Raw genomic sequence first — 26385 nt, forward strand, 5'->3', positions numbered from 1 at the left:
GGAGCTTCTCTGTGTTGTTGATGTTAGTGACCCACTCTATGTCCCTGGCGATTTGATCCAGAGACCTTAGGAACTCCACAGTCGTCACTGTCTTGTTGAGGATGGAGAGTGCTAAATAGACCCACCACCGTCTCGCAACAGGCCGATGACTGTGGTCCACAGCTCTCCAACCCCTGTGGCTTCAGAGCGAGAAACAAACCAAAAACCAAATTATTTCTCTCTTCTAAAGCAACCAACCTCTCCCTGCAACTCCCACCCCACCCCACTCCCGAATCCGACACCTCATCCACATTCAAGCCCCCGAGGCGAGAGAGCTGCCCCACGGAGAAGCCGAGCTGAAACACTAGAATCATCTGTTGCCATCTGCTCCGCAGGAAGGCGGTTGTCATGGCGCTGGTTGCCAAGCGTGGTTGAGACCAAAGATCCTCAATGCATCAACATCTTTGATTTCTGTCACCAACTTTCAAATTTCTCTGCTTTCGCTCAGTTCTCTTATATCTGCTCTGCTTTTTTCAGTTTTTGCTCAGTTCTCTTATTTCTCTGCTCTCGTTTTCTCAGTTTTTGCTCGGGTCTCATTTCTCTGCTCTCATTTTCTCAGTTTTTGCTCAGTTCTCTTATTTCTCTGCTCTCGTTTTCTCAGTTTTTGCTTGGGTCTCTTATTTCTCTGCTCTCGTATTCTTGTTATCTCACAATGTTTGTGTCACTGAAAGTCCCCTTTAAATATACCCTACAATTACTGATGATCACTCACTACTTTACTCATTGCTTCATGACACATCCTACAGCCCAGGTCATGATCACGACCACGTTATCTTGTTCCCACACCTTATTAACTAAGGGCTTTAAGATAATGATTGTTTACCTAGGTGTGACTAGGCCTTGGTAAGAGCTCCCTGTGGCAGGTCTTTATTCACAGAGAGCAGCTTTGTGAAGTGCTTTGTATTTAACACAGTTCATTTTGTAAAAGCATGAAGTGTGTTTGATGTTTGTGCTGAGCGACGGTGGGGAGAGATCCAGATTATTCGGGAAAGGAGGAGGGCTGTAATCAAGCGCTGTAAATAATGACAGCTTTTTGTGCTGTCCGGCTTTTCCAGCGCCGTGGAATATTTTTCCAGTGAGCTCCACACCACTCTGTGACAGGCTTCAGCTCTGAGCTGACATTTCAGCAGCTGATGATTATTCAGAAGGAAATAAACACGTATCTCCAGTCCTTCCCTCATGCAGATACACACACTGATGCCGTATGCAGCATTGGGAATGAGCTCCACACACACACCCCGTGTGAATAAACAAGCTCCGGTGTGAATATAAACCACTCGCTGGATCTGTGCTCTCCTACAATCAGCTGCTCAAAAGCTCAAAAGGAAAAAAAACCCACGGCTGACGCAACTGTTTTCATTCATTTGGGGTCAAAGCTTTTCCCTGAAATGTTTAAAATAAAGTCAGCGCCGTTGTGTCCAGGCATTTTGACCCAGAGAGACTGATGGTAAATTGTAAAAAAAAAAAAACAAAAACAAATTAATCAGCCACCTGCAGCCTCTTATTAACGCTGAGAAAAGGGAACACAGACTCACGGGCGGAGGCTCCGGTGGAGAGTGAGTGTATGAGGAATAATAATTTAAATAAAAAGCAGTCTGGATAATAACTGTCTGTGTACAAACCCCACCTGCCTCCAACAGTGAAGCTACTGAGCGTTGGTTTAAATCCAGCTCTGGTTTTAAAGAAACCGTTGAACTAAAGCTGGGTGATTAATCGAAAAAGAACCAAAACCGACATTCAGACCCTCTCTAATCGACATGATCGCGCCCATGTCTTTTCATTCAGCTTTTACATTTCTGTCAATCCTTTTCCCGCGATGCGTGTTCATGTACTGTCCCTTTAAGAACACACGACCACGTTTCTAGTCTTCAGTAACAGTCTTCAGCAAGTGAGCATCTTGAAGGGGAACTTATATATGGAGCCCAATGTATTTCAACAGCTGGAGCACAATCATGTGACTGACATATCACGAATATGAAGAGTGTTTGGCTCAAAAAAGAAGAGTAATGCCCAGCAGCAAGCATCTTAACAAAGCAATAGCTGATAACGCAAGCTTTTACAAACACTACACAATATCAGAAAGATCGGAAATGAATAACTGACGCCATTTTCCTACTACATCGCGGCGGGGAAAACTCCAATGATGCCTCATAAGTCTCTTATAATTAACAATAATTGATAAAAACATATAACACAAGTGTCACTATTCATTATAATGCCTTTTAAAAGAATAATGTCCTGTGCAATTTTAATTGCCATAAAGCAATTATTAAACATATTAACAATTTTACACATATTATTAACATTTAAAATGTTGTCATTGAGTGCTTCCAGTAAATTAAGTCCTCTTTTTTAATATAAAATAAATAATAACGCAGTCTGTCAGCAGTCATAAAGACAGTGCTGGTGCCCACAAAGAGAGGAATACAAAATAAAGTCGTCATCACTTCCAGCTCCCCACAACCTTCAGAACATCTCCAGACGACTGAAGTGAAACCCCGCTAACACACACAAGAGTGTGTAAGAGCCTTCCACAGCAGCGAGGAGTGATTTAATTCAGCCGTTATAAACACAACCGAGCCCAGGGGGCAGCGAGACCCTCACGGAGGCAGCAAACCAAGCAGAAAAACAACATGACGGTTTACATTAAGGGACCCAGAGGGAAGAGGAGAGGAAATTAGCTCCTCAGATGCTAATGAAAGATGATGGAAGCATGTTAATGTGCAGGATAATGAGTTACAGTACACACACACACACACACATCCAGTCTGGCTCCTTCTCTGCCGTAAACACACGGTGGTTTAACACCATACACTAGACACTCTCGAGTTTTCCGTCTCAGTCTGTGGTGGGTGGGGCCTGTCACAATGATTTTATTATTGATTTATCGTGCAATATATGGACGATATTTCATCATAAATTGTTGCTGACCTCAATATTTTGCATTGTGTTCATTTACATGTTGATTTACATAGAGATTATCGTCACCAAACTATATTTTATATTTTTTATATGTTCAGTTAAAACCTATTACGTTTTTATTTATTTTTATTTTTTTAAACGGTGTGTTATTTTTTTTTTTAAATATTTAGGATATTAAATGCCTTTTATGTTCTAATTGCAGTCTGAATATTCTTAATAAATAAAAGCTAATTGCTCTTTCAAGCAACGCAACATAAGATTTGGTATTTTTGCTCATGCCCCCCCCTACAGTTGCCAAATATAACTCACTTTTACAGCACCATCCTGAAATCACACGTGAAGGGGGAGGGGTGGTTACATAGTGCAGTTTCTGCAGTGCTGAGCCTGGTGTAGCAATGACAGAGGCTCTATTCTCCCTGTTACAGCTCAGTGGAGCACACTATAATTGTAAGGTAAAAATATTACCTACTGTTGTTTTAAAGTGGTGTAATTGCATTATTACACTATTATCATTACATCAGTGGCATAAAATGATCTTTTAATTAAAGCAAAGTCGTTTATCGCAGTTATTTCCAGGACAACATTTCAATCACAGATAAATGTGATTATGTTTTATCAGTGAAACAGCAACACAACCTCACAGAGCACCAGTGGAGACAGATGATATTTTTTGGATGGATGAAGCACACGTTACTACCTGCAGTCTGGTCATGAATCTGGATTGGACGGATGCAGGAGAACGCCACCTACTGGAATACAAAGAGCCAGCGGCCAAGTCTGACAGAGGCGGGTAATAGGTGGCAACAGATGAGCTCTAAACGGTTTCTTTACATTTACAAGGTGGACCAATAAGATAGGAGTGTCTAACAGTGAGTGGACAGTGAGTGGGTTTAAAAACTCCAGCATCCATTGCTGTGTCTGATCCACTCGCACCAGCATAACATACAGTGTCACTGGAAAGGAGGCTGACAAAATATGCAAAGCATTCTCATGGACAGTGAGTGTAGTCAGGGAGGTGGAATTCCCGTCTACAGCAGATGAGAAAGCATCCTCCTGACCTCATATTTGCTTTAAGTCGTTATCCATCAGGACACGGCTGGACACCTTGCTGCTCCTGGACAAACAGGAGCCTGAGAGACGGTACACAGCGGGATCTCAAGAGGGTGGGTTCCTCTGTAATGCCCTGTGAACTAGGCCCAAAAGACCCCACAAACACAGATGCCACCTTCGCCCAAGAACATGCCCACGGATCCATCTTCAGGACAAAGCCCGGAGTGTTTGCCCCAGACTCCGTCCTGCGACAGCTTGTGGCCTCATTACTCAGAAGCCCTGAGTGTTTACTCTGCTAAAGTGCGACCCCCCTCATCGCTTTGCTGGGGGTTTCGCTGCTCGTCCTCCTCTCCTTCCCACTGTTTGCCCTCGGTGCCAGTAAAACTAAGCCCAGCAGCTGGTCAAACACCAACTGACCAACGCGCTGTAATTCACACTGATTTCCAACTGAGCTTCACAGTGAACCACAGGCAGTCGGCGCTGGTCACAGTTCGGGTCGGACGATACGATGATCTGTTTATCGTGTTTAATGACATCAGAGGATTAAGTAAATACAAAAAATGTGCCCAGTTCATGAGCAGGTGATAGAGAGAGAGGGAGAGAGAGAGAGAGAGAGACAGTTTCATGGTTAGCTCCTGTATGTGGTGTATGGTATCAACTCATGTCATTCCTCCAACATGTCCTCCATTGACTTCTCCATTTTTGAAATACTCCTCCCCACCACACTATCACTCACTCACTTCCTGTGTAAAGAGTGGTACAGTACTCACCAGAGACGGCATCATGACGTCAGCAAAGTAAACAAACGCTGCTCCCAGCGCAAACCCCACAGCCACCGGGAAGAATGCAAATGCTCCATATTTCCCTGAATCCTCTGCCATCTCAATCGCTGGGGCCAGCAGTGACCAGTAGGAGGCAGCCAACATCACCTGGGGACAGGCATCGCAGGGTTAACACTGAGGGAAAAAAACTTTCATTTATATTACATTAAAGGGAATGTCTACAATTGTGGAGAAACACAGTTCTGCCTGGTTTGTTTACATTCAGAAGCTCCATGTCTTTTAAGGTGGAATGGTGTGTTTGAGGAGAATAATGACTTGTTGGTTCACTTCAGCCGTGTACATTGTCTGTAAATGTTTATTCACTTGTTGAATTCCCACAGAGGCTCGTGTAACTCGAGGTGTTTAGTTTTGTAGCACTGTCGCTAATGCAGTTAGCTGTCTCCTGAGTTTGGAGACAGTTCCAGCTTAAATGATCCGAAAAAGCAAAAATGTGGCAGTGTTCCCTCTCTATGGAGGAGGAATAGAGCAACATCCTCATCTTGGTTAGTGCTTTTAAGCATTTAGACCAGTTTCCAGCTTAAACCAACTGGAGAGCAGCAAATGGGAAGGAAACGTCTTCTGAATTTTAAAAAAAGTGGGTTTTTTGTGATTATAAAATTTGTGAACGTCACCTTTAAGCCATTTTTGGACTGCCTCTCATCAGCATCTTTGCAGGTCAGAATGATTGACTGAAATAGGCCTTTATCAATTATATAATTCATTTTTTGTGCGTCCATATACTGTGCCTTTAAACCCACACTACTGCACTGTAGTCACATGACTCTGTCCCGTCCAATCAGCCACAAGGAGGAGAACCTAAACACGGAGACGGACCGAGCAACTAGAGCGGCTCGTACCAAAGAGAAATGCTGCGTCTGTGGTTTGGACATGTTCTGACTTTAGTGAAGACGACACAGAACATAAAGAAGTCAAATGTAAACACTGAGAAAAACCAGTTTCAGACCAAAGTGAATCCCCCAGTCTATTTCACACTGAGCACAATCACACACTGAATATGAACAGAGCACGGCTCTGACAAAGAGACGGAGCTCCCAGCTGCATCAGAAACATACACCCCACCTTTAATACTGGAGTGTGTTTACAGCACGAGCCTCGTCAGGGAACTGTGAGACAACAAACAAAAACTAAATCATCTTCAGTAATCGTAATCGAGGTCAAATATTCAGTGAATCGTGATATTGATTAGCGCTCACATCGCTCAGCTCTACACCAGCCTGTGAAACCTGTCAGCAGCAGAGGGTCAAATCAGAACACTTCCTTCCAGAGGAAGCACTTAGGGGAGGAAAGCATCCGGATAATATCTCTCTCTCTCTCTCTCTCTCTCTCTCTCTCTCTCTCTCTGGAGAGACGGAGGAACGCAGCTCTGAGGGAAAACCACACCCCATGTCCAACAATATCAACACTTCCTTAACAAGCAATTACTCCCAAAGTCTATAGAGAGGACACATGAGAATTAGTGTAATTAATTTTCATAGCACTGTTCTGAAATCAGTCTGGAGGGTGAGTTACATAGTGCAGTTTCTGCAGTAATGAGCCAGGAGCAGCAACAACAGAGGCTCTCACAGCTCAGTGCAGCCTCACAATGGATTTGAGGCTGTAATTTTAAGATAAAAATATTATACATTGCTCCTTTAATGTCTTAACAGTTGTGTCCATGATGGCCCCATTTACAGCTAATGGTCACTGGGTGAATCTGTAAAGACAAGTTCATCGTGTCTTACCCCAGCAGCAAAACCCAGACTTCCATCCAATATCCGCTTCTAGAGAGAGAGAAAGAAAGAGGGGGGACAGAGAGACACACAGAGACAGAGATAGATGGACAGAGAGACAGGTGGGGGGACAGAGAGACAGAGAGAGAGAGAGGGGGACAGAGACAGAGACAGAGAGAGAGAGAGAGAGAGAGGGACAGAGACAGAGAGAGGGACAGAGACACAGATAGACGGACAGAGAGACAGAGAAAGAGAGGGGGGGGCAGAGAGAGAGACAGAGACAGAGAGAGGGACAGAGACACAGATAGACGGACAGAGAGACAGAGAAAGAGAGGGGGGGCAGAGAGAGAGAGAGGGGGGCAGAGAGAGAGAGAGAGACAGGGGGAAAGAGACAGAGAGAGAGACAGGGGGACAGAGACAGAGAGAGAGACAGGGAGAGAGAGAGAGAAACAGGGGGACAGAGACAGAGAGAGAGAGAGAGACAGGGGGACAGAGACAGAGACAGAGAGAGACAGAGAGAGAGAGTTTAGTGTTTGTTGAATCCATCAGAATCTGACATCCTTCTCACATCCAGAAGTTTGGGTACCTGAGAGCTGGAGAAGATGAAGACGAGAGCAGCGCCTGCGGCAGTCAGTCCCCAGGTGAACAGTGTTCCCAACAGGGCCTGGACCACAGGACTATAGTCAGGGAGCATAACACCTGCTCTAAAACACACACACACAATTAACACAAACTTCAACAATAACACGAATTATACACTAATTATACACTCATAACATCATATAATAATACAACCCCTGGCAAAAACTGTGGAATCACCAGTCTGAGGATGTTCCTTCAGTTGTTTAATTTTGTAGAAAAAAAACCAGATCACAGATATGACAAAAAACTAAAGGCATTTCAAATGTCAACTTTCTGGCTTTAAGAAACACTAAAAGAAATCAAGAAAAATAATTGTGGTAGCCAGTAACAGTTAGATTTTCAGAACAAGCACAGGGAATAAATTATGGAATCCCTCAATTCTGAGAAAAAAATTATGGAATCATGATAAACAAAATAACACTCCAACACATCACTAGTACTTTGTTGCACCACCTCTGACTATTATAACTGCTTGCAGTCTCTGGGGCACTGACTTAATGAGTGACAAACAGTACTCTTCATCAATCTGACTCCAGCTTTCTCTGATTGCTGTTGCCAGATCAGCTTTGCAGGTTGGAGCCTTGTCATGGACCATTTTCTTTAACTTCAACCACAGATTTTCAATTGGATTGAGAGCCGGACTGTTTGCAGTCCATGACATTGACCTTATGTGTCTTTCTTCAAGGAATGTTTTCACAGACATGCAGCCCTATATCATCAATGACTGTGGAAATGTGCATGTTTTCTTCAGACAGACGTCTGCATAAATCTCATTGGAATGGCACCAAACAAAAGTTCCAGTATCATCACCTTGCCCAATGCAGATTCAAGATTCATCACTGAATATGACTTTCATCCAGTCATCCACAGTCCACGACTGCCTTTTATTAGCCCATTGTAACCTTGTTTTTTTTTTTCTGCTTAAGTGTTAGTGGTTAATGGTTTTCTTTTAGCTTTTCTGTATGTAAATCCCATTTCCTTTAGGCGGTTTCTTACAGTTCCGTCACAGTCGTTGACTCCAGTTTCCTCCCATTTGTTTTGTTGTACATTTTCTGTTGGTCAAGGCATATTGCTTTAAGTTTTCTGTCTTGACGCTTTGATGTCTTCCTTGGTCTACCAGTACGCTTGCCTTTAACCACCTTCACAGGTTGTTTGTACTTGGTCCAGGTTTTAGACACAGCTGACTGTGAACAACCAACATCTTGTGCAACACTGCGTGATGATTTACCCTCTTTAAGGAGTTTCATAATCCTCTCCTTTGTTTAAATCGACATCTCTGGTTTTGGAGCCGTGATTCACGCCAGTCCACTTATTGCAACAGCTCTCCAGGGTGTGATCACTCCTTTTTACCTGCATACTAATGAGCAGCTTCAATCTGATGCAGGTGTTAGTGTTTGAAATGAAAATTTGTAGGGTGATTCCATAATTTTTTCCTCAGAATTTAGTGATTCCATAATTTATTCCCTGTGCTTGTTCTGAAAATCTAACTGTTACTGGCTACCACAATTATTTTTCTTGATTTCTTTTAGTGTTTCTTAAAGCCAGAAAGTTGACATTTGAAATGCCTCTAGTTTTTTGTCATATCTGTGATCTGCGTTTTTTCTACAAAATTTAACAACTGAAGGAACATCCTCAGAGACAGAGACTGGTGATTCCATATTTTTTGCCAGGGGTTGTATTATAAATAATATATTGTTTATCCTAATCCTGTATAAAATAAAATGCAATACTGCCCCTTCATCGTTACTGACCTCAGTGTTGTCCACTGTGTTTACAACAGAATAAATGTCTCCAGCATTTAAGCCGCTCGCTCTGGTCTGGAGATGTTCATTTATTTAGGATTTTAAAAATATTTTTATTCCATTTCTAATGTCTGAATATTCTTCATAAATAAGTTATTTATTATTAAGGGGTGTATACTTAATATCAGTGGCTTAAAATGGACTGAAAAAAGAAAAATGTATATACATTTCAGCTGAAGTATAAGAAACGGGACTATGTTTCTGTATAAGGTGTATACGTGTTTACAGTAGAGCAGTAAAATAAATAGAGACAGAGAAGAGGAGGAGTACGTGGAGTTTGTTCATGGATTTGTTGGAAGTGTCTCAAAGCGTGCTCCACATCCTGCTCACTGAGCAAACACTGAGACATAATTTTACACATATCTTCACTTGTTAAAATATGATTTTTATATTATTTAAGGATGATATGGCTCAGCTTCTGATTTATAATATTTCAATTTATATTTAAATAAAAGTGGACCAATTTATACATTTTTAGTTGTGTGTATTTACATAATTTAAACATAAATACATTAAAGCCACCTCCTTGTGTCTACTCTCGCTGTCCACTGACCACACAGGAGCACTTTGTATTCCTATAATTACAGCCTGCAGTCCATCTGTTGCTCTGCATACTTTTTAACCTCTTTCATACTGTACTATAATAATGAGGATCCTGTAACTGTAGAAGTGTTCCTGTGTGGTCAGTGGTGCTGAGATGGACAGTGAGTGTAGAAACTCGTTGATGGCGTTAATGTCAGAGCCTGTCATGAGCCTTTTAAGGTGGAAGGGACAATACGAATTAGGGGGCCACCTTAACAGACGCAATTGAAGTGGAACTACTGGGTCAGTGCGTGCATAAATACCCTGTAAAACAACAAGAGGTGTTGATTTCTGTCTAAACACAGTTTGACCATCCACAAACCCATAAAACCACGCTGAAATGAAACAGAATTTCTCCGTTTCGTTGTTAAATGAACCGATTTATCGTCCTGAATGTGTATAAAGCGCAGAACCACTGCTGAGATCTTATTTAAAGAAGCTGGAGCTGTAAGGAGTGTATGATAAAGGTTTAATTCTGTTGTTGTTGTTTTTTTAATAAAAACTCATTACTCACTGCGTTAATTCAGTCCCTGAGAATCCTCACCGTGTTTACTTCCTGCTTCCCTGTACACGTGTCTATAAGTGGCACAAAGCCCCACCCTTCGTCGGTTACTATTGGTTAAAACCAGAATGGATACCGCCTCCCGCCGTATCTAATTGGTTAAATTTGAAATAGGACCCTACTCCTGCCACATGCTATTGGTTAAGTGGATGCACACGTCAACTACGGCAGCTAATCTGGGAGCGGATAAAATAAATAAATATATATATATATATATATATATATATATATATAAACAACATAATATTAATAAATATTATTGTTAGTAATAATATACATTTATTATTATTATTATTCATTCAATCAAATCAAATCAAATTTATTTCTATAGCTCATTTTACATCTGATGTTGTCACAAAGCAGCTTCACAGAATTCCAGTAAGACAAAGATTTGACATGAAATGTAAAAAAACCCCAAGTGAGCAAGCCAGGGGCGACAGTGGCAAGGAAAAACTCCCTCAGCTGAGGAAGAAACCTTGGGAGGAACCAAGGCTCACAAGGGGTGACCTATCCTCCTCTGGTCAATCTACTGGTCAATCATTCATTTATTTTTTGTCTGTAACCGCTTCTCGAATTCAGGGTCACGGTGGGTCAGGAGCCTACCCAGAATCACTGGGCGCAAGGCGGGAGCACACACTGGAAGGGGCATTATTATTAGTAGTAGAAGTAGTAATTTATTATTTTTAATAGTAGTAATTTATTATTAGTTGTAACAATAATAAATGAATATTACTACTATTAATAATAATATTAATGCCCCTTTGTAGGGCTTTTATTTTATTTTAATCTTTAATTATTTTTATTCATTTAGTTTGTCCAATTGCTGATAGTGTGTGTGTGTGAGACAGCAAAGATTTTTTCCTCTAAAAGTTTTAATTTTACACACAAGGCCTATTCTATTGCACCCTGGGCTTATCTGGTAACACCACCCTGTGAGCTGATAGGACTGATTCCTAAGGTATGTGATATCAGAAGCCCCCTCTGTCTGTGTTTGGAAGGCTGCTGTTTCGGACCGGGAATGCTCAGCTACGGTGTGTGCAGAATATAAACTCACTCTTTACTAAGGAAAGTTATTGTAAAGTTTTAAAGCGAACTGAACAAGCGCACACTGTGTGCAGGTAGCTGTCTGTAATCAGTAACACATGGCGGACTGGAGTGTGCCAGCATTTCTCAGAACTTCTCATTCATTACCCGTGTTTTAAACAAACTCCTCATGGCTCTTATCCCAACTTTGTGGAATTCATTTCTAACGGAGCGCCATGGCAACAGTGACATCATCCCAATTTCCACAGCGCTGACGTTTAAACGGGTTTAGGGCATTTTAACACAATTGCACAATTCTCCATTTCTCCACCCTGACGTATATAAACATCCCCTCAGACCCTTACAGCAACCTCCTTGTTACTACTCACACCGTCCATTCTCTCAGACCCCCGACCAAATAGGAGCTGCACGTGGGTTACGTGTTGCTCTGCATACCTTGTTACCCCACTTCCCCCCTGTTCTTCAGCGCTCAGGACCCCCACAGAGCAGGTGTGATGTGGTGGTGGATCATTCTCAGTGCTGCCGTGACACTGACGTGGTGGTGGTGTGTTAGTGTGTGTTGTGCTGGTGTGAGTGGATCAGACACAGCAGTGCTGCTTGAGTTTAAACTCCTCAGTGCCACTGCAGCGCTGAGAATGATCCACCACCACATCACACGTGCTCTCAGAGAAGAAAAGTTCATTCATTCATTCATTCATTATCTGTATCCGCTTATCCAGTTCAGGGTCGCGGTGGGTCCAGAGCCTACCTGGAATCATTGGGCGCAAGGCAGGAATACACCCTGGAGGGGGCGCCAGTCCTTCACAGGGCAACACAGACACACACACACATTCACTCACATACTCACACCTACGGACACTTTTGAGCTGCCAATCCACCTACCAACGTGTGTTTTTGGACTGTGGGAGGAAACCGGAGCACCCGGAGGAAACCCACGCAGACATTGGGAGAACACACCAACTCCTCACAGACAGTCACCCGGAGCGGGAATCGAACCCACAACCTCCAGGTCCCTGGAGCTGTGTGACTGCAACACTACATGCTGCGCCACCATGCCGCCCAGAAGAAAAGTTAAACCAGGCAAAGTAGCAAAGTAATTTTTAAACATTTATTGGAACATAAACATTGCTCTTATTAAGGAACCTAACACAAACTCCCATTTCCTCATGTTCAGGGCTGATGAGGTTATGTTTATATCTATTTATTCATAACAGTGTAAGTACGGGAGCAAAGGGCTGTTACTAGTGTTTATATACAATGTCCTTCATGTCACAACACACTTCGTAGCATCATCAGAACGTCTGCACGTGTTTACACATGTGTTCTAAAGTCCAGATGAAGTGTTTTATGTGCTTATCTGCATTAGCTTTTCATGAATATGTGCTTTGTCCCATTGCATACAGGCATGAGCTACTAATGCAGTGGGGTTATGAGATAACTTAAGTTTGGGTGATGGACCACAGCTGAAAGTCCCTCTGTCTTCCAGGGGGTCGATGTCCGGCTTCTGTCCCACACCACAGCCACCCAGAACTCCTCCCTCAGACTGTAGTTCACGCTGGTGGATGTGTTATGAAACCTCCTGAGCTTTCAAACAAAGTTTTCTGTCAAATAAATTCAGATAATTGGGTCATTTCAATGTTTTCCCTCTTATTAAACACCCAGGCATCAGTCTCCCAGATTGGGATTAAGCATAGAATTGTTGTTAGTCTTAATCCAGGCTTTTATACAGACCCATATATGTGAAGCCCATTCTGAAGCAGCCCATAAAAAGTTATTCATGTGTTTACAAGTATTAGCTGCTCATTAATATTCACAAATAGCTTTATACAGTCCCTTTGTTAAACCTACACTAAAACTGTGCTGAAATAGTTATGTACTGGAACCACAAATTTGAACTGAATCACCACTAATAAGTAATTTTAATTATTCAGTCACACTTTAATAATAATCACGTTCTTTTCCCCACTCTTCTAATAAAACACAAATATATTTCACTGAGCTGAGCTCTAAAAACACATTAAAGGTGTGCGTATATTTTTAATGAAATATTAAACATACCATAAATTAAACCTCACTGAAACGAACAGAGACCGTTTCAAAACAAAAGTCACTACTAAAAAGAAGTAGTAACAAAAAATACGACGGTAAATATACTGTAGTATTACAAATTAAAATAGTTGTAAATTAATTACATGACTTGAAATACAATAATAATGGAAATATACTTAAATTGTCTTAGATGAGTGGCATAAATAACATGACTGCTAAACTAAGTGCAGCTTAGCATAATTTGGATTTCATAATATTGATTTAGTAGAAATTAATGTTTCCAAAATAACATAAAACGTACATTAGCACAATTTAAGTCTTATGTTTTTCACAAGGGCCATCACTGTGAGAAAATAAAAAAACTTTTTTTCTCCAAGAGTTGGAAATAAAGCATTAGAGCTCTCATATAAAGAAGAAGTAGAGAACTGTGATTAGTCAGTTTGTCCTGAAACTGCGTAGCCGTCTGTAATACAGGTGTTACTTTTGAAGCATAAAATGTGTTCAAAAGTCTCTACTAGATACTCTTCAAATAAGTGTTCCAGGCGTAAGGAACTACGCCACAACGTTCACATCCTGTCCGTTAGTGTCGTGCAGGCCGTATCCCTCCGTTTCCCCATTGCAGTGGATGCTGCTGGAGTTCTTGTTCGGACAGAGGAGGGTGCGGAAGTATCTCCTGAAGGTTTCTGAAAGGCAGGCGTAGAGGATGGGGTTGGCGCAGCTCCAGGAGTAGGACAGCAGTACCGCGACCTCGAATCCTCGTGCGAAGGACAGCGTGGTGCTCTTCAAGAACAGCGAGCAGAAGTTAAAGACATAGAACGGGAGCCAGCACATGCCGAAGACCACCACGACCGCAACCACCATCTTGGTCACCTGCTTCTCCAGCCTGTGTGTCTCTGGTGAGGAAAAACTGCTGCTTCGCTGCCTCGCACATCTGAGCCTTATCACCAAGGCTGAGTAGAACACGGTCATGACCAGGAACGGCAGAACGAAGCCCAGGACGAAGGTGTAGGATAAGAACGTTATCCACCAGTGCGCCATGAACGTATCCGCCATGCAGAAGTCATACTGGACAGAGAAGTGGAGCGCCATGGGCAGAACGGGCAGTAAAGAGACAAGCCAGAGAAAGGCAGAGATGATTTTGGCTTGTTTTGGTGTTCTCCAGCGAGCGAAGCGAAGGGGATCCACTAGCGCCATGTAGCGGTCCACACTCATCACCGTGAGGCAGAAGACGCTTGTGAACTGGTTAATCCCGTCCAGAACCATCACCAGCTTACAGGCGACATCCCCGAAGATCCACTGGTTCTGAAAGTTCTGGAAAGCCACGAACGGAAGCCCCACCATGAACAGGCCGTCCGCCAGAGCCAGGTTGAAGATGTAGACAGTTGTGGCAGATGACATCTTGTCCAGCTTGAGAATGGCGACCACAACCAGAGAGTTCCCGACCAATCCCACGGCGCACACGGCCAAGTGGAGTACAGCCATGGACACGCTGAAGACGCTGGCACTCTGAGGAACCTCAAAGCTGTGAATGAAGGTGCTCTCCAGGTCCAGGGTGGAATTGCTCAAAGAGTGCAGAGGTTCTGTAAACTCCATCCTGCCAGCAGCCCTTGGTTGAAACTTCAGAGGAGGCTCGTAAATAACACAGATAAGTTCACATCCTGCAGCGAATCCGTCTCGTCCGTGTGCTCCAGGAGCTATGGAAGAACGAGAGGAAATCCTTCACACGTTCTGAAGCTTTTGTAGGGTCCACCTCCACCGCTGTCTACTCTATGATGACTGAGAATGTCCCAAAGTGTTGTGGACTCCCCTGGTGTCAGCCTCTCTTATATAGCCGTCCACATGGCACTCGTTCATCCGAGAGAAGTGAGAGAAAGAGAGAGAGAGAGAGCAAGAGCAAGAGCAAGAGCAAAAGGGGGCTCGTCCCACTCGGACTGTTTATCTGATAAGCCACGCTCCAATCCGCCGTCCTGCGGTCTCCAAGGTGCAGTCTGCTCCACGGCTTTTTGTTTTCATAACCAAGCTGTGAGTCTTCTTCTCCAAAGTGCTCTCCAGGCATGGTTTCCTCCCCCTCCTCTCTCTCTCTCTCTCTCTCTCTCTCTCTCTCTCTCTCTCTCTCTCTCTCTCTCTTCGTTCCTCCCACTGTTTCTCCTCTTTCCTCACAGTTCAGTGGGGGGTCACTACCAGACCATCGACCCCCAATTTCCTCACACGACCACCCACCTTCCACACACGTCTCACATACATCCCAGGGGACAAGCCCCGGGGTCCTGGAGGTGGACGCCCTTGAGTGCTTCCCCCTTTTGCAAGGGCTTTAATGTTTGTTTCTCATTACTGGAGGCTCTGAGAGGGAATCAGACACTCAGAAAGGTCAAAGTGGAATGTTTTGCTTTGACTTCAAGAGGGACTTCAAGAGTCCTGCAAAGAGTCCTGCAAGCGCAGCTGGAGAAGATGGCCTTCAGGAATAAACCGTTTGATCTTTCTTAATTTATTCTTGGCCATAAACCACAGCCCAGGGTGTGTCCTCGTCCAATCGGACTGAGTGATCCGGCAGCAGACCGTGAAAGGACCTGCAAAATTAGGACGTTTTCTTTTGGCTGGCGTGTCCAGCGGGGCGTCACTCTGAGCTCCTTGTGAAGCCAGGGCTGGATCCTGGGGTCATTTATCAGCTCTGAGGCCTATAGATAAAAGTGTGAAGCCGTTATCGCCGTTCTGTTCCTCCTCAGACACGCATTGCTGAAATACTCCACCTCCTGCAAACCCTCAGCACTCCACACACACTCCCCACACACTCGCAGAACACAGCAGGAAGAGAGTGCTGTCCACTGTTCTGACCTCTATGTTCACATCCTTCTCGTCCTGGAACGGCGTCTTTTGCTGAGCTCCCAAACTTCAGCTCTGAAATTAAAAACATACAATGTGACAGAGGGATTTTTTTTCTAGAGGTGGTGGATTTTATATGACAGTGGAACACAGTTCTCTTTCAAACCCCACGAGCCCCACAGCAGTGTTCTCCCCCTCTGTAAACAGCCCTGTTCAGAATGCCCGCTTTCAGCACCTGTTCCTTTAAATGATAATGAGCCGCTCGCTGTTCACCCTGACCCCGAGCGCACAGCAGTGAGGAGCGAGGAGCAGAAGCTCTGGCTTTTAGCTGTTTTCACTTGGTTCTCTTTCTTCTGTTTGTACTAAGTGCTCTTATTTCTCTGCGCTCGTTGTGTCTGATTGCTGCATTAAACCTCATCTTTGTGCTCTCACATAAACACAGGCCCAGCGCTGTGATTGGACAGACTCAGACAAGGGGGCGGGGCCATTCTTAAGTCTCTGCATTTGACATCAGAAGCGGAGCAGAATCAGAACAGCTCGTTTTATCCTGTGTTTTCTGACTTAGAGCACACAGAAGACTGGGGTCTTGTTTCAGTGTGTGGGTTGGTGGGCTCAAAATTCCCACGTTAATAACTTAACTTAATAATAATAAATAACTTAAGTGAAGTTGTTGAAAGATGAGCCCCAGCAGCATACAGCGCAGCCACTGAGCTGACATTAACCAAGCTCAGAACAATTCCAGGACTCTAAGAGAGATATCTTATCTCCTGAGCTCTACACTGGTTCCCAAAACGTCTTCTCTCATGAGAACCAGGGGTCCATCGCCCTGTTTTTCACAAGGGAACAGTAGGACGATCTCCTCTGTCTCCATCTCAAACACAAAAACATTCAGATGAACAGAGGGCAGGAAGCTATAGGGTAAACATGCCTGGGTCATTTTATCAATGATGCTACAGTCACAGGGTAAGAATCGAGAGGACACCGAATTATTTCACGGGTTCCTGAAAATTTTAAAGTCCTCACACAAACATGATTAGCTTTTTCTCTATAAAACCTAGTTCCATAACAGCTGGGTTACTTTGATAAAGTCTAATAAACTGAATCTGCATTAAAAAAGATATATAAACAAACAGTGTACATATTGTAGCTTTTCCACTGTCTGGTACTTACTTTACTGGACTCTACTGGTCTCTATTGGACTTTACTGGTCTCTCTTGGGCTCTACTGGACTCTACTGGTTTCTATTGGACTTTACTGGTCTCTCTTGGGCGCTACTGGACTCTACTAGTCTCTACTGGACTCTACTGGTCTCTATTGGACTTTACTGGTCTCTTGGGCTCTACTGGACTCTACTGGTCTCTATTGGACTTTACTGGTCTCTCTTGGGCTCTACTGGACTCTACTGGTCTCTGTTGGACTTTACTGGTCTCTGTTGGACTTTACTGGTCTCTATTGGCTCTACTGCACTGTACTGGACTCTAATGGTCTCTACTGGTCTCTACTGGACTCTACTGGTCTCTACTAGACTCTACTGAACTCTACTGGTGTCTATTGGTCTGTACTGGACTCTACTGGTCTCTGCTGGACTCTACCAGTCTGTGTTGCATGGTGTAGAGTGACGACTCTCTCTGGACAATCAGCGCTCTGCAAGGTTTACACTCCAAGGTTTAGTCCCTACTCGGCCAAACAAGACAGCCAAACAAGCACCCGCTTCCAGAACCAAGACCTAATTTACCTGGTGGAGAAGCAGAAAAGAAATGTAGGAGCATTAAAGTGTGGATCTGGAGCCCACCAACACACACACTGTGAAACAAGACTACAGTCAATTTTCTGGGCGCTGCGTCAGAAAACATGCGACAAAATGAGTCGTTCTGATTTTGCTCCTCTTCTGACGTCAAGTGCAGAGACTTTAGAATGGCCTCGGCCCCTCGTCTGAGTCTGTCCAATCACAGCGCTGGACGTGCATTTATGTGAGAGCTCAAAGACGAGGTTAAACGCAACAAAACAGACACAATGAGTGCGGAGAAATAAGAGCACTGAGTAAAAACGTAGAAGAAAGAGAACTGAGCAAAAACAGATAAAAAACAGAGCTCCTGCTCCTCACTCCTCACTGCTGTGCACTTGGGGTCAGGGTGAACAGTGAGTGGCTCATTATCATTTAAAGGAACAGGTGCTGAAAGCGGGCGTTCTGAACAGGGTTGTTTACATGGGGGAGAAAATTCTCTCCTCTTTCAGCATGTTTGTTTAGGTCTGTTTATGTTTGTTTATGTTTTGCTGTATTTCACCTTCTCTCGAGGCTAAAGCTGGAATCAGTCGTTGTCCTTTAACTCAATAAACTCTGTCTGTTTTACTTCAGCTGATTACCAGCTCTGCGGTCAAAGGTGAAGGCTCATCTCTGCATCATCGAGGGGGATTTGATGGTGTTCAGCAACATAAATATCAATGAGATCAGGGTGTGATGGTGGGTGATTAGTTCTGGATCAGAAACCCCACTCCAACTCATCCCAGAGGTTTAGCATCCTAGAAATTTTCTGCTCACACATCCCCCTCAATCTCACAGTCCACCTTTAAAAATACACCACTCTGTAACTCTTCAGAGATAAACATGTTTACGTTTACGTGCATGTTCTGGGATGCGGGTTATTTTCGGTGATGTCCGTCTTCCCACACTGTTCTTTTCTGCGTATCCTAATATTATTTTTAATCTCCCCCTCAAGAGCTGTGCTGAGATTGTGATGAATGATTTAACCCCCCAACCCTTCCCCCCACACCCCCCCCGTGTTCTAGATTAATAAAGCCACGCTTTGTGAAGAAGGTCCTCGGCTGAATCCCAGCCGCTCCACTCCACTCCACCCCGCGCCTTCGGACAGAGCAGGAGCGTGGACTCTGGACGCTTCAGCACACACAGAGTAGAGGAGGCATTTATTACACTCCACACAGAGGGAGAGCAGTCCTCTCTCCGGCAAATGATGGAGAGGAACAGAGGGTGAGAGTGGAGCAGGTGGATGCAGCGCGGATGGGAGGTGATTCCTCAGAGTGGGATTATCATGAGAAACCAAGCGAGAGGAGCACTGGGAATTCTCCCTGAGAGCTAAGGTAAGGGTCAGAACCCTTTTTTTTTATATAATAATCTAATTACAGCGTAGTGTTCCCCAGATGGTTTCAAACAGGAGGTCAGAACAGAACAGGAACACAAACAACACATTAAAGAAGAGGAGAGAAGTTTGGAGACAAAGAAAATAATAGACATTTAGATAGACATTTAAACAGACGTTTAAATAGAAGTTTAGAAAGAGATACTGGAGCTATATTATCAGTAATTAACAATACGTCAATGCCTACTATCTCTGGACTGAGAAGGAATACCTATCGTATGCAAATTAGATTAATGCCTTCATTTGCATGAGGTCCAATAGCAGCCACTCTACTGTAAAGACTGTTATAGGCTCTGAGACATTACAATAAATCTACGTTGTGTATGACATCCCCTCGTTTTGGAGCTGACACACACCAGCCGTATGCAAATGAGATGTGCCTCTATTTATTTTTTTGCATAAATAAACATTACTATTAATTAGGTCAGTGTTAATAAATCAGTAATGAATTATTAACTTCCCAAAGCTGGAGCTGGAGCTGAGAAATGAGAGGAATGTGTAAACCATGTGTTTTAATATATATAGGTTTAGACTTTATATTAATACACTTTAATATCCATTATATTTTTGCATAAATAATGCATATTGACGTTCCAAAACTAGAAAATATAATAGTTATTAAGGCTATAAATATAGGGTCGTGGTTTGATGTGTCTATTTAGAGCTAGTTAGTAATACTCTGTAAAAAAATACCCTGTTATTTCTCATTGTTATGAAATCAAAAAGGCATAATTATGGGGTACATTCTCTTTATTATTTTTTTTAGACATGTAAACCTCTATTGAACCTGTTCCCTCTGTCTCTATACCCCGGGGGGCGTTCGGGTCGTTTACTCAACACCAATCAATTAAACCAACAGCCTGGGGTCAATCGGGGGTTAAAGTCCTGCCCAGAGACTGGTCTCCTACGCCACATCGTCCGCGGCCTGTGGACTGCTCCTGAAACACTGGGGATTTATCAGCCGTGACTCTTCTCCTGACGACACTCTTCTGGGAAGGGATCGCACTTGATGTTTGCAGAACATTGGAGGATTTGCAGAATTTGATGGAACTGGGCCCAGTAAATGTCAGTGAGGTCAGGTGCTGATGCTGGGGGTTTGGGGAGCAACACTGGGCACTGAAGGGAGTGAACTGGGGAAAACTCTCTTTCTCATTATCTGATTTTTTCTTTCTCTCTCTGTTCATTGTTTCCTTTCTTTCTGTTTCTCTCTATATCTGTCTTTCTCTCTGTCTCTCACTCTGTGTTCTCTTTCTCTGCTATCACTCGCTCTCTCTCCCTCTTGTTCTCTCTCTCTGTGTATGTCTCTCTCATTCTCTCTCTCTCTCTTTCACACTGTCTCTCTCACTGTCTCTCTCTCATTCTCAGTCTCTCTCTCTCTCTCTCTCATTCTCAGTCTCTCTCTCTCTCTCTCTCTCTCTCTCCCTGGTAGGGTTTATACCCCTCTAACCCACACTTGGCATTGGGTGTGGTCTGCTCCCTTAACGTCCATGGCTCATTTTGGGGTTTATTTATGTCTGAGGAAAACATCTGGTGGTTCATTCTAACATTCTCTTTTCTCCACACCTCCACAGATCTGCGGCGATGCTGCGAACTCCGGACAGAGCCGTGTGGTAAACGAAGGGTTAATCCAGACTGAGATACAATTAAAATGGGGTCAGAACCTTATCTCAACGACAGCTTCTCTCCTGGGAATGAGTCCATCTCCGTCTTCGACCGGACCAGCTCCGTGGTCATCACCTTCATGTACTTCGTGGTGTGCGCGATCGGGCTGTGCGGGAACACCCTGGTGATGTACGTGATCCTGCGCTACGCCAAAATGAAGACGGTCACCAACATCTACATCCTCAACCTGGCCATGGCGGACGTCCTCTGCATGCTCAGCTTGCCCTTCATCGCCATCCAGCTGGCCCTACTGCACTGGCCGTTCGGCGCCACCATCTGCCGCATCGTCCTCACCATGGACTCTCTGAACCAGTTCACCAGCATCTTCTTCCTGACCGTGATGAGCATCGACCGCTACCTTGCAGTGGTGCATCCCATCAAATCCACCAAGTGGCGAAAGCCTCGAGTGGCCAAAACCATCAGCCTGGCCCTGTGGGGGGTGTCCCTGCTGGTTATCCTGCCCATCATAATCTTCAGCGGCCTGGACAACGACAGATACAGGGAGCAGACATGTACCATGCTATGGCCAGAGCCTCAGAACACCTACTACACTGCCTTCATCTTCTACACCTTCCTCTTGGGCTTCTTCCTGCCGCTCGTGGTCATCTGCCTGTGCTACCTGCTCATCGTGGTGAAGGTGAAGACCTCGGCGGTGAGAGTCAACTCCAGCAAGAGGAAGCAGTCGGAGCGGAAGGTGACCCGCATGGTGTCCATTGTGGTGGCGGTGTTCGTGCTCTGCTGGCTGCCCTTCTACTTGTTCAACGTGGTGTCTGTGACGGTGACGCTGATGTCCACGCAGGTGATGAAGAGCACCTTCGATTTCGTGGTGGTCCTGGGCTACGCCAACAGCTGCGCCAATCCCATCCTCTATGCCTTCCTCTCGGACAACTTCAAGAAGAGTTTCCAGAACGTGCTTTGCCTCAAGAGGGTGGGAGGGCTGGAGGAGATTGAGAGAAGCGACAGCAGGCAGGATCGCACACGAGTGGCCAACGAGGTCGTGACGGTGACCCACAGCGCCGCCTTGCTCAACGGGGATCTGCAGACCAGCATCTAGGATGGTCTAAGGGCTTTTCACACCTGTAGTTCCTTTGACTTTTGTAATCTTGAAGTGTTTTCCCCTTGGCTTGGTTAGTTTTCACACTGAGGATAAATCCAAGTCACCAAAAAAAGTCACCGTTCTCTCCGCTGATTGGTCAGAGCTGACTGGGGCAGGAGCAGGAAAGTAAATGCAGGTAAAAGGTCCTGTGTTCTGGATTAGTGCAGGTTTCTTTTCTATTTCTCAGATTAACTCTCAGTTTCCCTGCTCTGCTGCGTCCGATACACACAGCGACCCCTGGCTACGGGAGAGTTCAACTCAGACCTGATGCATACACCTGAGAGTCTGGGTGGATCCAGGAGGGATGGTGTTCTCTGAGACTAAGACCACCTCCTCTCGAGGTCCCAGTGAGGTTTTGTTCCACATCTGAGTGTGATGACTTCTTTCACGAACAGGAACAAGGGTGAAAACAAACCAGAAATTAAACCGAACTGAACTGTGCAGGTGTGAATACGCCCTGAGACACAAATACAGCCTGGAGAGGCAGTCAGATACATGTATGACAGCTCCTCCTTACGCCCTGCAAACCAGTGCCCAGCTAAAAACAGACCAAAGCCTTTACGAGGCACAAAAATGTATGTTTTTGATGTAATGGCAACTTATATCTCTTTTTTTTTATCTCACTTTTGTTTCATAACAACTCACATCAATCAATATAAACCCACCTTGTTTTTAAACTCATTGTCCAGTCTCTCAGCTCCATTGACCACATGGAAGCACCCGTAGTCCATCTGTTGCTCTGCATACTTTGTTACCCCCTCTCCCACTTCCTCAGCGCTCAGGACCCCCACAGAGCAGGTGCGCTGCAGTGACACTGACGTGGTGGTGGTGTGTTAGTGTGTGTTGTGCTGGTGCGAGTGGATCAGACACAGCAGTGCTGCTGGAGTTTTTAAACCCCTCAGTGTCACTGCTGGACTGAGAACAGTCCACCGACCAAAAACATCCAGCCGACAGCGTCCTGTGTCACTGATGAAGGACTAGAGGACGACCGACACACACTGTGCAGCGACAAATGAGCTACTGTCTCTGACTTTACATCTAGAAGGTGGACCAACGAGGGAGGAGTGTCTCACAGAGTAGACAGTGAGTGGACACGGGGTTTAAAAACTCCAGCAGCACTGCTGTGTACCTGATCCACTTGTACCAGCAAAACACACACTGACGCTGACACACCTCAAGGGTTTGGTTTTGTGGGAAATGGACGATGAGTTTAGAGACCATAAGGTCATTTATTTGAACGTCTCAGTTGATTTGTGTTGGTAAAGGTTTAGTCTGGCGTATCAGCAGAAGAGCGTCCAGGGCGCTGAGACTCATGGGAACTCTTTAACCGTGACCAAGTTTATTACAGATACAGAAGGTCACACTACATCATGTGAGACCCAGAGAAATCACCAACCGCAGAAATGAGAACAATAACATGTCTAGAGTAACACTGTGAACAGATTGCGTCAGTCCAGGCCCAAAGTCCATTCCTGTCCTCTATTGACTGTGGTGGGGGACTGTGGACAGATTTCATCAGTCGGGGACAGCCCTGAAGACGGTCATCAGAAACCTGAGAGATATCAAACTCCACTTCTCTTCTGGTGATATTAAAGCAGATATGCTAAGTGTGGTTACACACTGAGAGTGTGTGTTATAACTGGGTCTGTCCGCCGTGTGTGTGTGTGTGTGTGTGTGTGTGTTCACAGCTGCCAGGACTCTTACGCTCTGCTCCTGCCCTCTGCTGACCAAAAAGGTCATTGTCCTCATAAAGTAAACAGACGTGTGCTCTCTGAAACTGGGCTGTAAAATAAACTACAGTGGAGGTTTGAAGCAAAAGACATGTATGGGTGTGTCAGTGTGTGTGTGTGTGTGTTGGGGGGTTGAAATTATTCTCATCTATAAAATGTTTAGATAAAAGTTTAGGAATCACTGCTCTAGCAGGAACACATTTCATATGGTGCTTTTCCACTGCAGGGTCCCTACTCTACTCGTCTTTCCTGGTCCTCCACCAGGTAAATCAGGTCCTGGTTCTGCAAGTGGGTTCTTGTTTAGTGGCTGTTCTCTCGTGGTTCAGAGCGAGCCGAGTAGGGACTAAACCATGGCGTGTAAAGCTTGCAGAGCGCTGATTGTCCAGAGAGAGTCGTCATTCTATGCCACGCGGCGCAGACGTCCAGCTCCAACTCTCCATCTGTAAAATCTCCAGCTGCAGCAGAGATCACGTTTGTTTTTATCCGACTCATGATGGCAGCTCGAAGGTTATTAGTGAAGGTACATGAAGGTGATGACCACGGAGCTGGTCCGGTCGAATAGGTTAAAATGCTCCTTGGATCGGTGTTGTTGTGGTTTCCAAAGCCCACTGTTCCCCTTAGAGACGGGGTTAGAGACGACACCCGATACATTTCAGGGGGAGCTGTGGGAGTGGAAAACAGACCATTGACCAATCAGAGAGTAGAGTCTGTGCAGTGGAATAGCACTAATAGTACATACAAGAAGCAGCTGTGATGTTTCAAACAGGTTGGAGCAGTGATGGTGGTGGTTAGAGATTAACGGAGAATGATTCTCATTAAATAAAAAAAAACTCCAATTGATCTGCTGTTATCACAGTTTCATTTTGAAATAAGTGTGTTGCAATGTGTACAGGATCACAGCTGCCAGTGTCACTGTCTGTGAGACACATTCACCCAGACAGTTTCCCTTTCTTCTTCGACACAGAGATGTTCACGAGGATCTGTGCAGAAGCAGGAGCCAGCCTTCAGGGCAGTGTGACTACACGTATTAGTTCGCTTTCAGAACAGCATCGCAGTGGACGTCCTCCGCTAAGCCTTCATCTGTGATTAGGTGGTCGTCCTTTTTTTTTTCTTTTTACAGCCCCGTCTTTGGCAGCAATTAATTCCATTTAAAAGTTATGTCTTTCTCCTAAGTGTCCTCCCAAGCCAGCAGCATCTGTTTCCAGCTGTAGTGTTTATCAGGGAAGCGGTGGCTGACACAGCGAATCAGAGGCAGATTTAGAGGGAGAGATTAATGAGAGGGAGAGTTTGGTTACTCGGCACAGCACTGACCGCAGCATATAAAGCCTGACCTCCTTCCGGCCAGTATTAGATATCTAAACAAAGCCTCCGTCCTCCTCATGGACGTCCTCCTAACTCCACTGACCCCTGAGTCACGCTCTAACGGCGCTGGAGGGGAGGCAGCGATCAGAGTAAATTTAGAAAGAGGGCACGTCCTCTCTTAAGTTTGTTATTAGAAACAGGACCTGGCCTTTGGAGGAAAATCTAGGGCCGAGTGTTAAATAAGCCTCTGAAGATCTGTGTTATGGTTAAATTGAATGGAGTCAATCTGTAGATCTACAGTTACAGACTGTGACCTGTGCCCTTTCCCCCCTGTTCTTCAGCGCTCCAGACCCCCACAGAGCAGGTGTGATGTGGTGGTGGATAATTCTCAGCGCTGCAGTGACACTGAGGGGTTTAAAAACTTGAGCAGCACTACTGTGTCTGATCCAGTCGCACCAGCACAACACACACTAACACACCACCACCATGTCAGTGTCACTGCAGTGCTGAGAATGATCCAAAACCACATCACACCTGCTCTGTGGGGGTCTAAAGTCCAGACCCAATGCTAAATAAATCTACATAAGAGTCATCACTCAACATATTTCCCACTAGGGGGCGACGCTGAGAGAACTAAGGATATGGATGTGTGACTGACCCCTACAGTGAGGGTGTGTGGGTGTTGTACTGTTAAAGGGGGCATCCGCACCCACTGGAGAAACCCATCTGAGGCCTGTTTCACAGAGATGTAGAACTTCTGAGGAGCACTGAGCCAGGTCTCAGAGCTGATCTCATACTCTGTGTTGGTGTTTCCTGCATTTTGTCACTGGATTGTGTAACACACACCTATGTAAACACTTCACACGCACTAGTATTTATCACATTGTAGGAAACATGAACTTAACGTTAAATGTGGCTGAATTAAACAAGAGCTTGAATAAAACTGGGTGAATGTGTGTCGCTCTGGTGGTGGAGTGGGAATAATATTCTCTGTTTGTGAGTAAACAGGTTTGTGAATGTTTATAACTGAAGATGAGTATCAGCGAGCTAAGATTAACTTAATTAAACCTAAGGTCAACCCGAATTTACTCTGATGCTGTGTCAGTGACTCAGTCTACACACGTGTTCGGTAACTACTCTCAAGCATATGCTGCCACCGCGTGGTCAGCCTTGGCGCTGCAGCTTCTTTGCAGCCAGGAGTAATTGGGGCCAGTGCTGGTACAGAGACAGAACCACACACAGTGTAAGTGCAGTGCAGTCTGAGTGTGAAGACTGTGAGAGAGTCTGCTGTTGGAAGCCAGCGGAAGCTCCACCGTCTGGGGCCAGGACCGAGAAGAGTGTTGACACTAGTCCTCCATGTGTCTATAAGGACGGCGG

The 26385-nt window shown here is 44.7% G+C and overlaps 3 protein-coding genes across 8 annotated transcripts in view; 1 reads left to right on the forward strand and 2 right to left on the reverse strand.

Moving 5' to 3' along the window:
• Positions 1–10173, reverse strand: part of LOC136691947 (zinc transporter ZIP11-like) — a 27089-nt gene extending 16916 nt beyond the window's left edge. For 2 of the 3 annotated variants that reach the window (XM_066664911.1, XM_066664909.1), the window contains exons 1-4: positions 10103–10173; positions 7149–7266; positions 6575–6613; positions 4782–4940 (exon numbers count right to left, since the gene is read on the reverse strand). In XM_066664911.1, the coding sequence (XP_066521008.1) occupies positions 4782–4940; positions 6575–6613; positions 7149–7256 (306 nt within the window). In that variant the 5' untranslated portion in view covers positions 7257–7266; positions 10103–10173. The remainder of the gene's footprint in view (positions 1–4781; positions 4941–6574; positions 6614–7148; positions 7267–10102) is intronic. The other variant, XM_066664910.1, reaches the window with a different exon arrangement.
• A 2977-nt stretch (positions 10174–13150) lies between these two features.
• LOC136691607 (somatostatin receptor type 5) lies at positions 13151–15229 on the reverse strand. Its single transcript, XM_066664226.1, has one exon. The coding sequence runs from the start codon at positions 14834–14836 to the stop codon at positions 13796–13798; it is 1041 nt and encodes a 346-aa protein (XP_066520323.1). The 5' UTR covers positions 14837–15229; the 3' UTR covers positions 13151–13795.
• Positions 15230–19019: 3790 nt separating this feature from the next.
• Positions 19020–25919, forward strand: sstr2a (somatostatin receptor 2a). 4 transcript variants are annotated; one of them, XM_066664222.1, is made up of 3 exons: positions 19020–19159; positions 19985–20292; positions 20790–25919. In XM_066664222.1, the coding sequence occupies exon 3, from the start codon at positions 20867–20869 to the stop codon at positions 21932–21934; it is 1068 nt and encodes a 355-aa protein (XP_066520319.1). In that variant the 5' UTR covers positions 19020–19159; positions 19985–20292; positions 20790–20866; the 3' UTR covers positions 21935–25919. The 4 variants fall into 4 exon arrangements, with proteins under 4 accessions (XP_066520319.1, XP_066520320.1, XP_066520321.1 ...); XM_066664223.1 differs by having other exon boundaries at positions 19985–20283; XM_066664224.1 differs by having other exon boundaries at positions 20078–20292.
• The last annotated feature ends 466 nt before the right edge of the window (positions 25920–26385 follow it).

Source organism: Hoplias malabaricus, chromosome 3, assembly GCF_029633855.1.
Source record: "Hoplias malabaricus isolate fHopMal1 chromosome 3, fHopMal1.hap1, whole genome shotgun sequence".
NCBI classification, from domain to species: Eukaryota; Metazoa; Chordata; class Actinopteri; order Characiformes; family Erythrinidae; genus Hoplias; species Hoplias malabaricus.

Bases quoted from the DNA above. Each gene is read 5' to 3' on its own strand.
- LOC136691607 (XM_066664226.1), bottom strand. From the start codon at position 14,836: ATGGAGTTTACAGAACCTCTGCACTCTTTGAGCAATTCCACCCTGGAC.
- sstr2a (XM_066664222.1), top strand. From the start codon at position 20,867: ATGGGGTCAGAACCTTATCTCAACGACAGCTTCTCTCCTGGGAATGAG.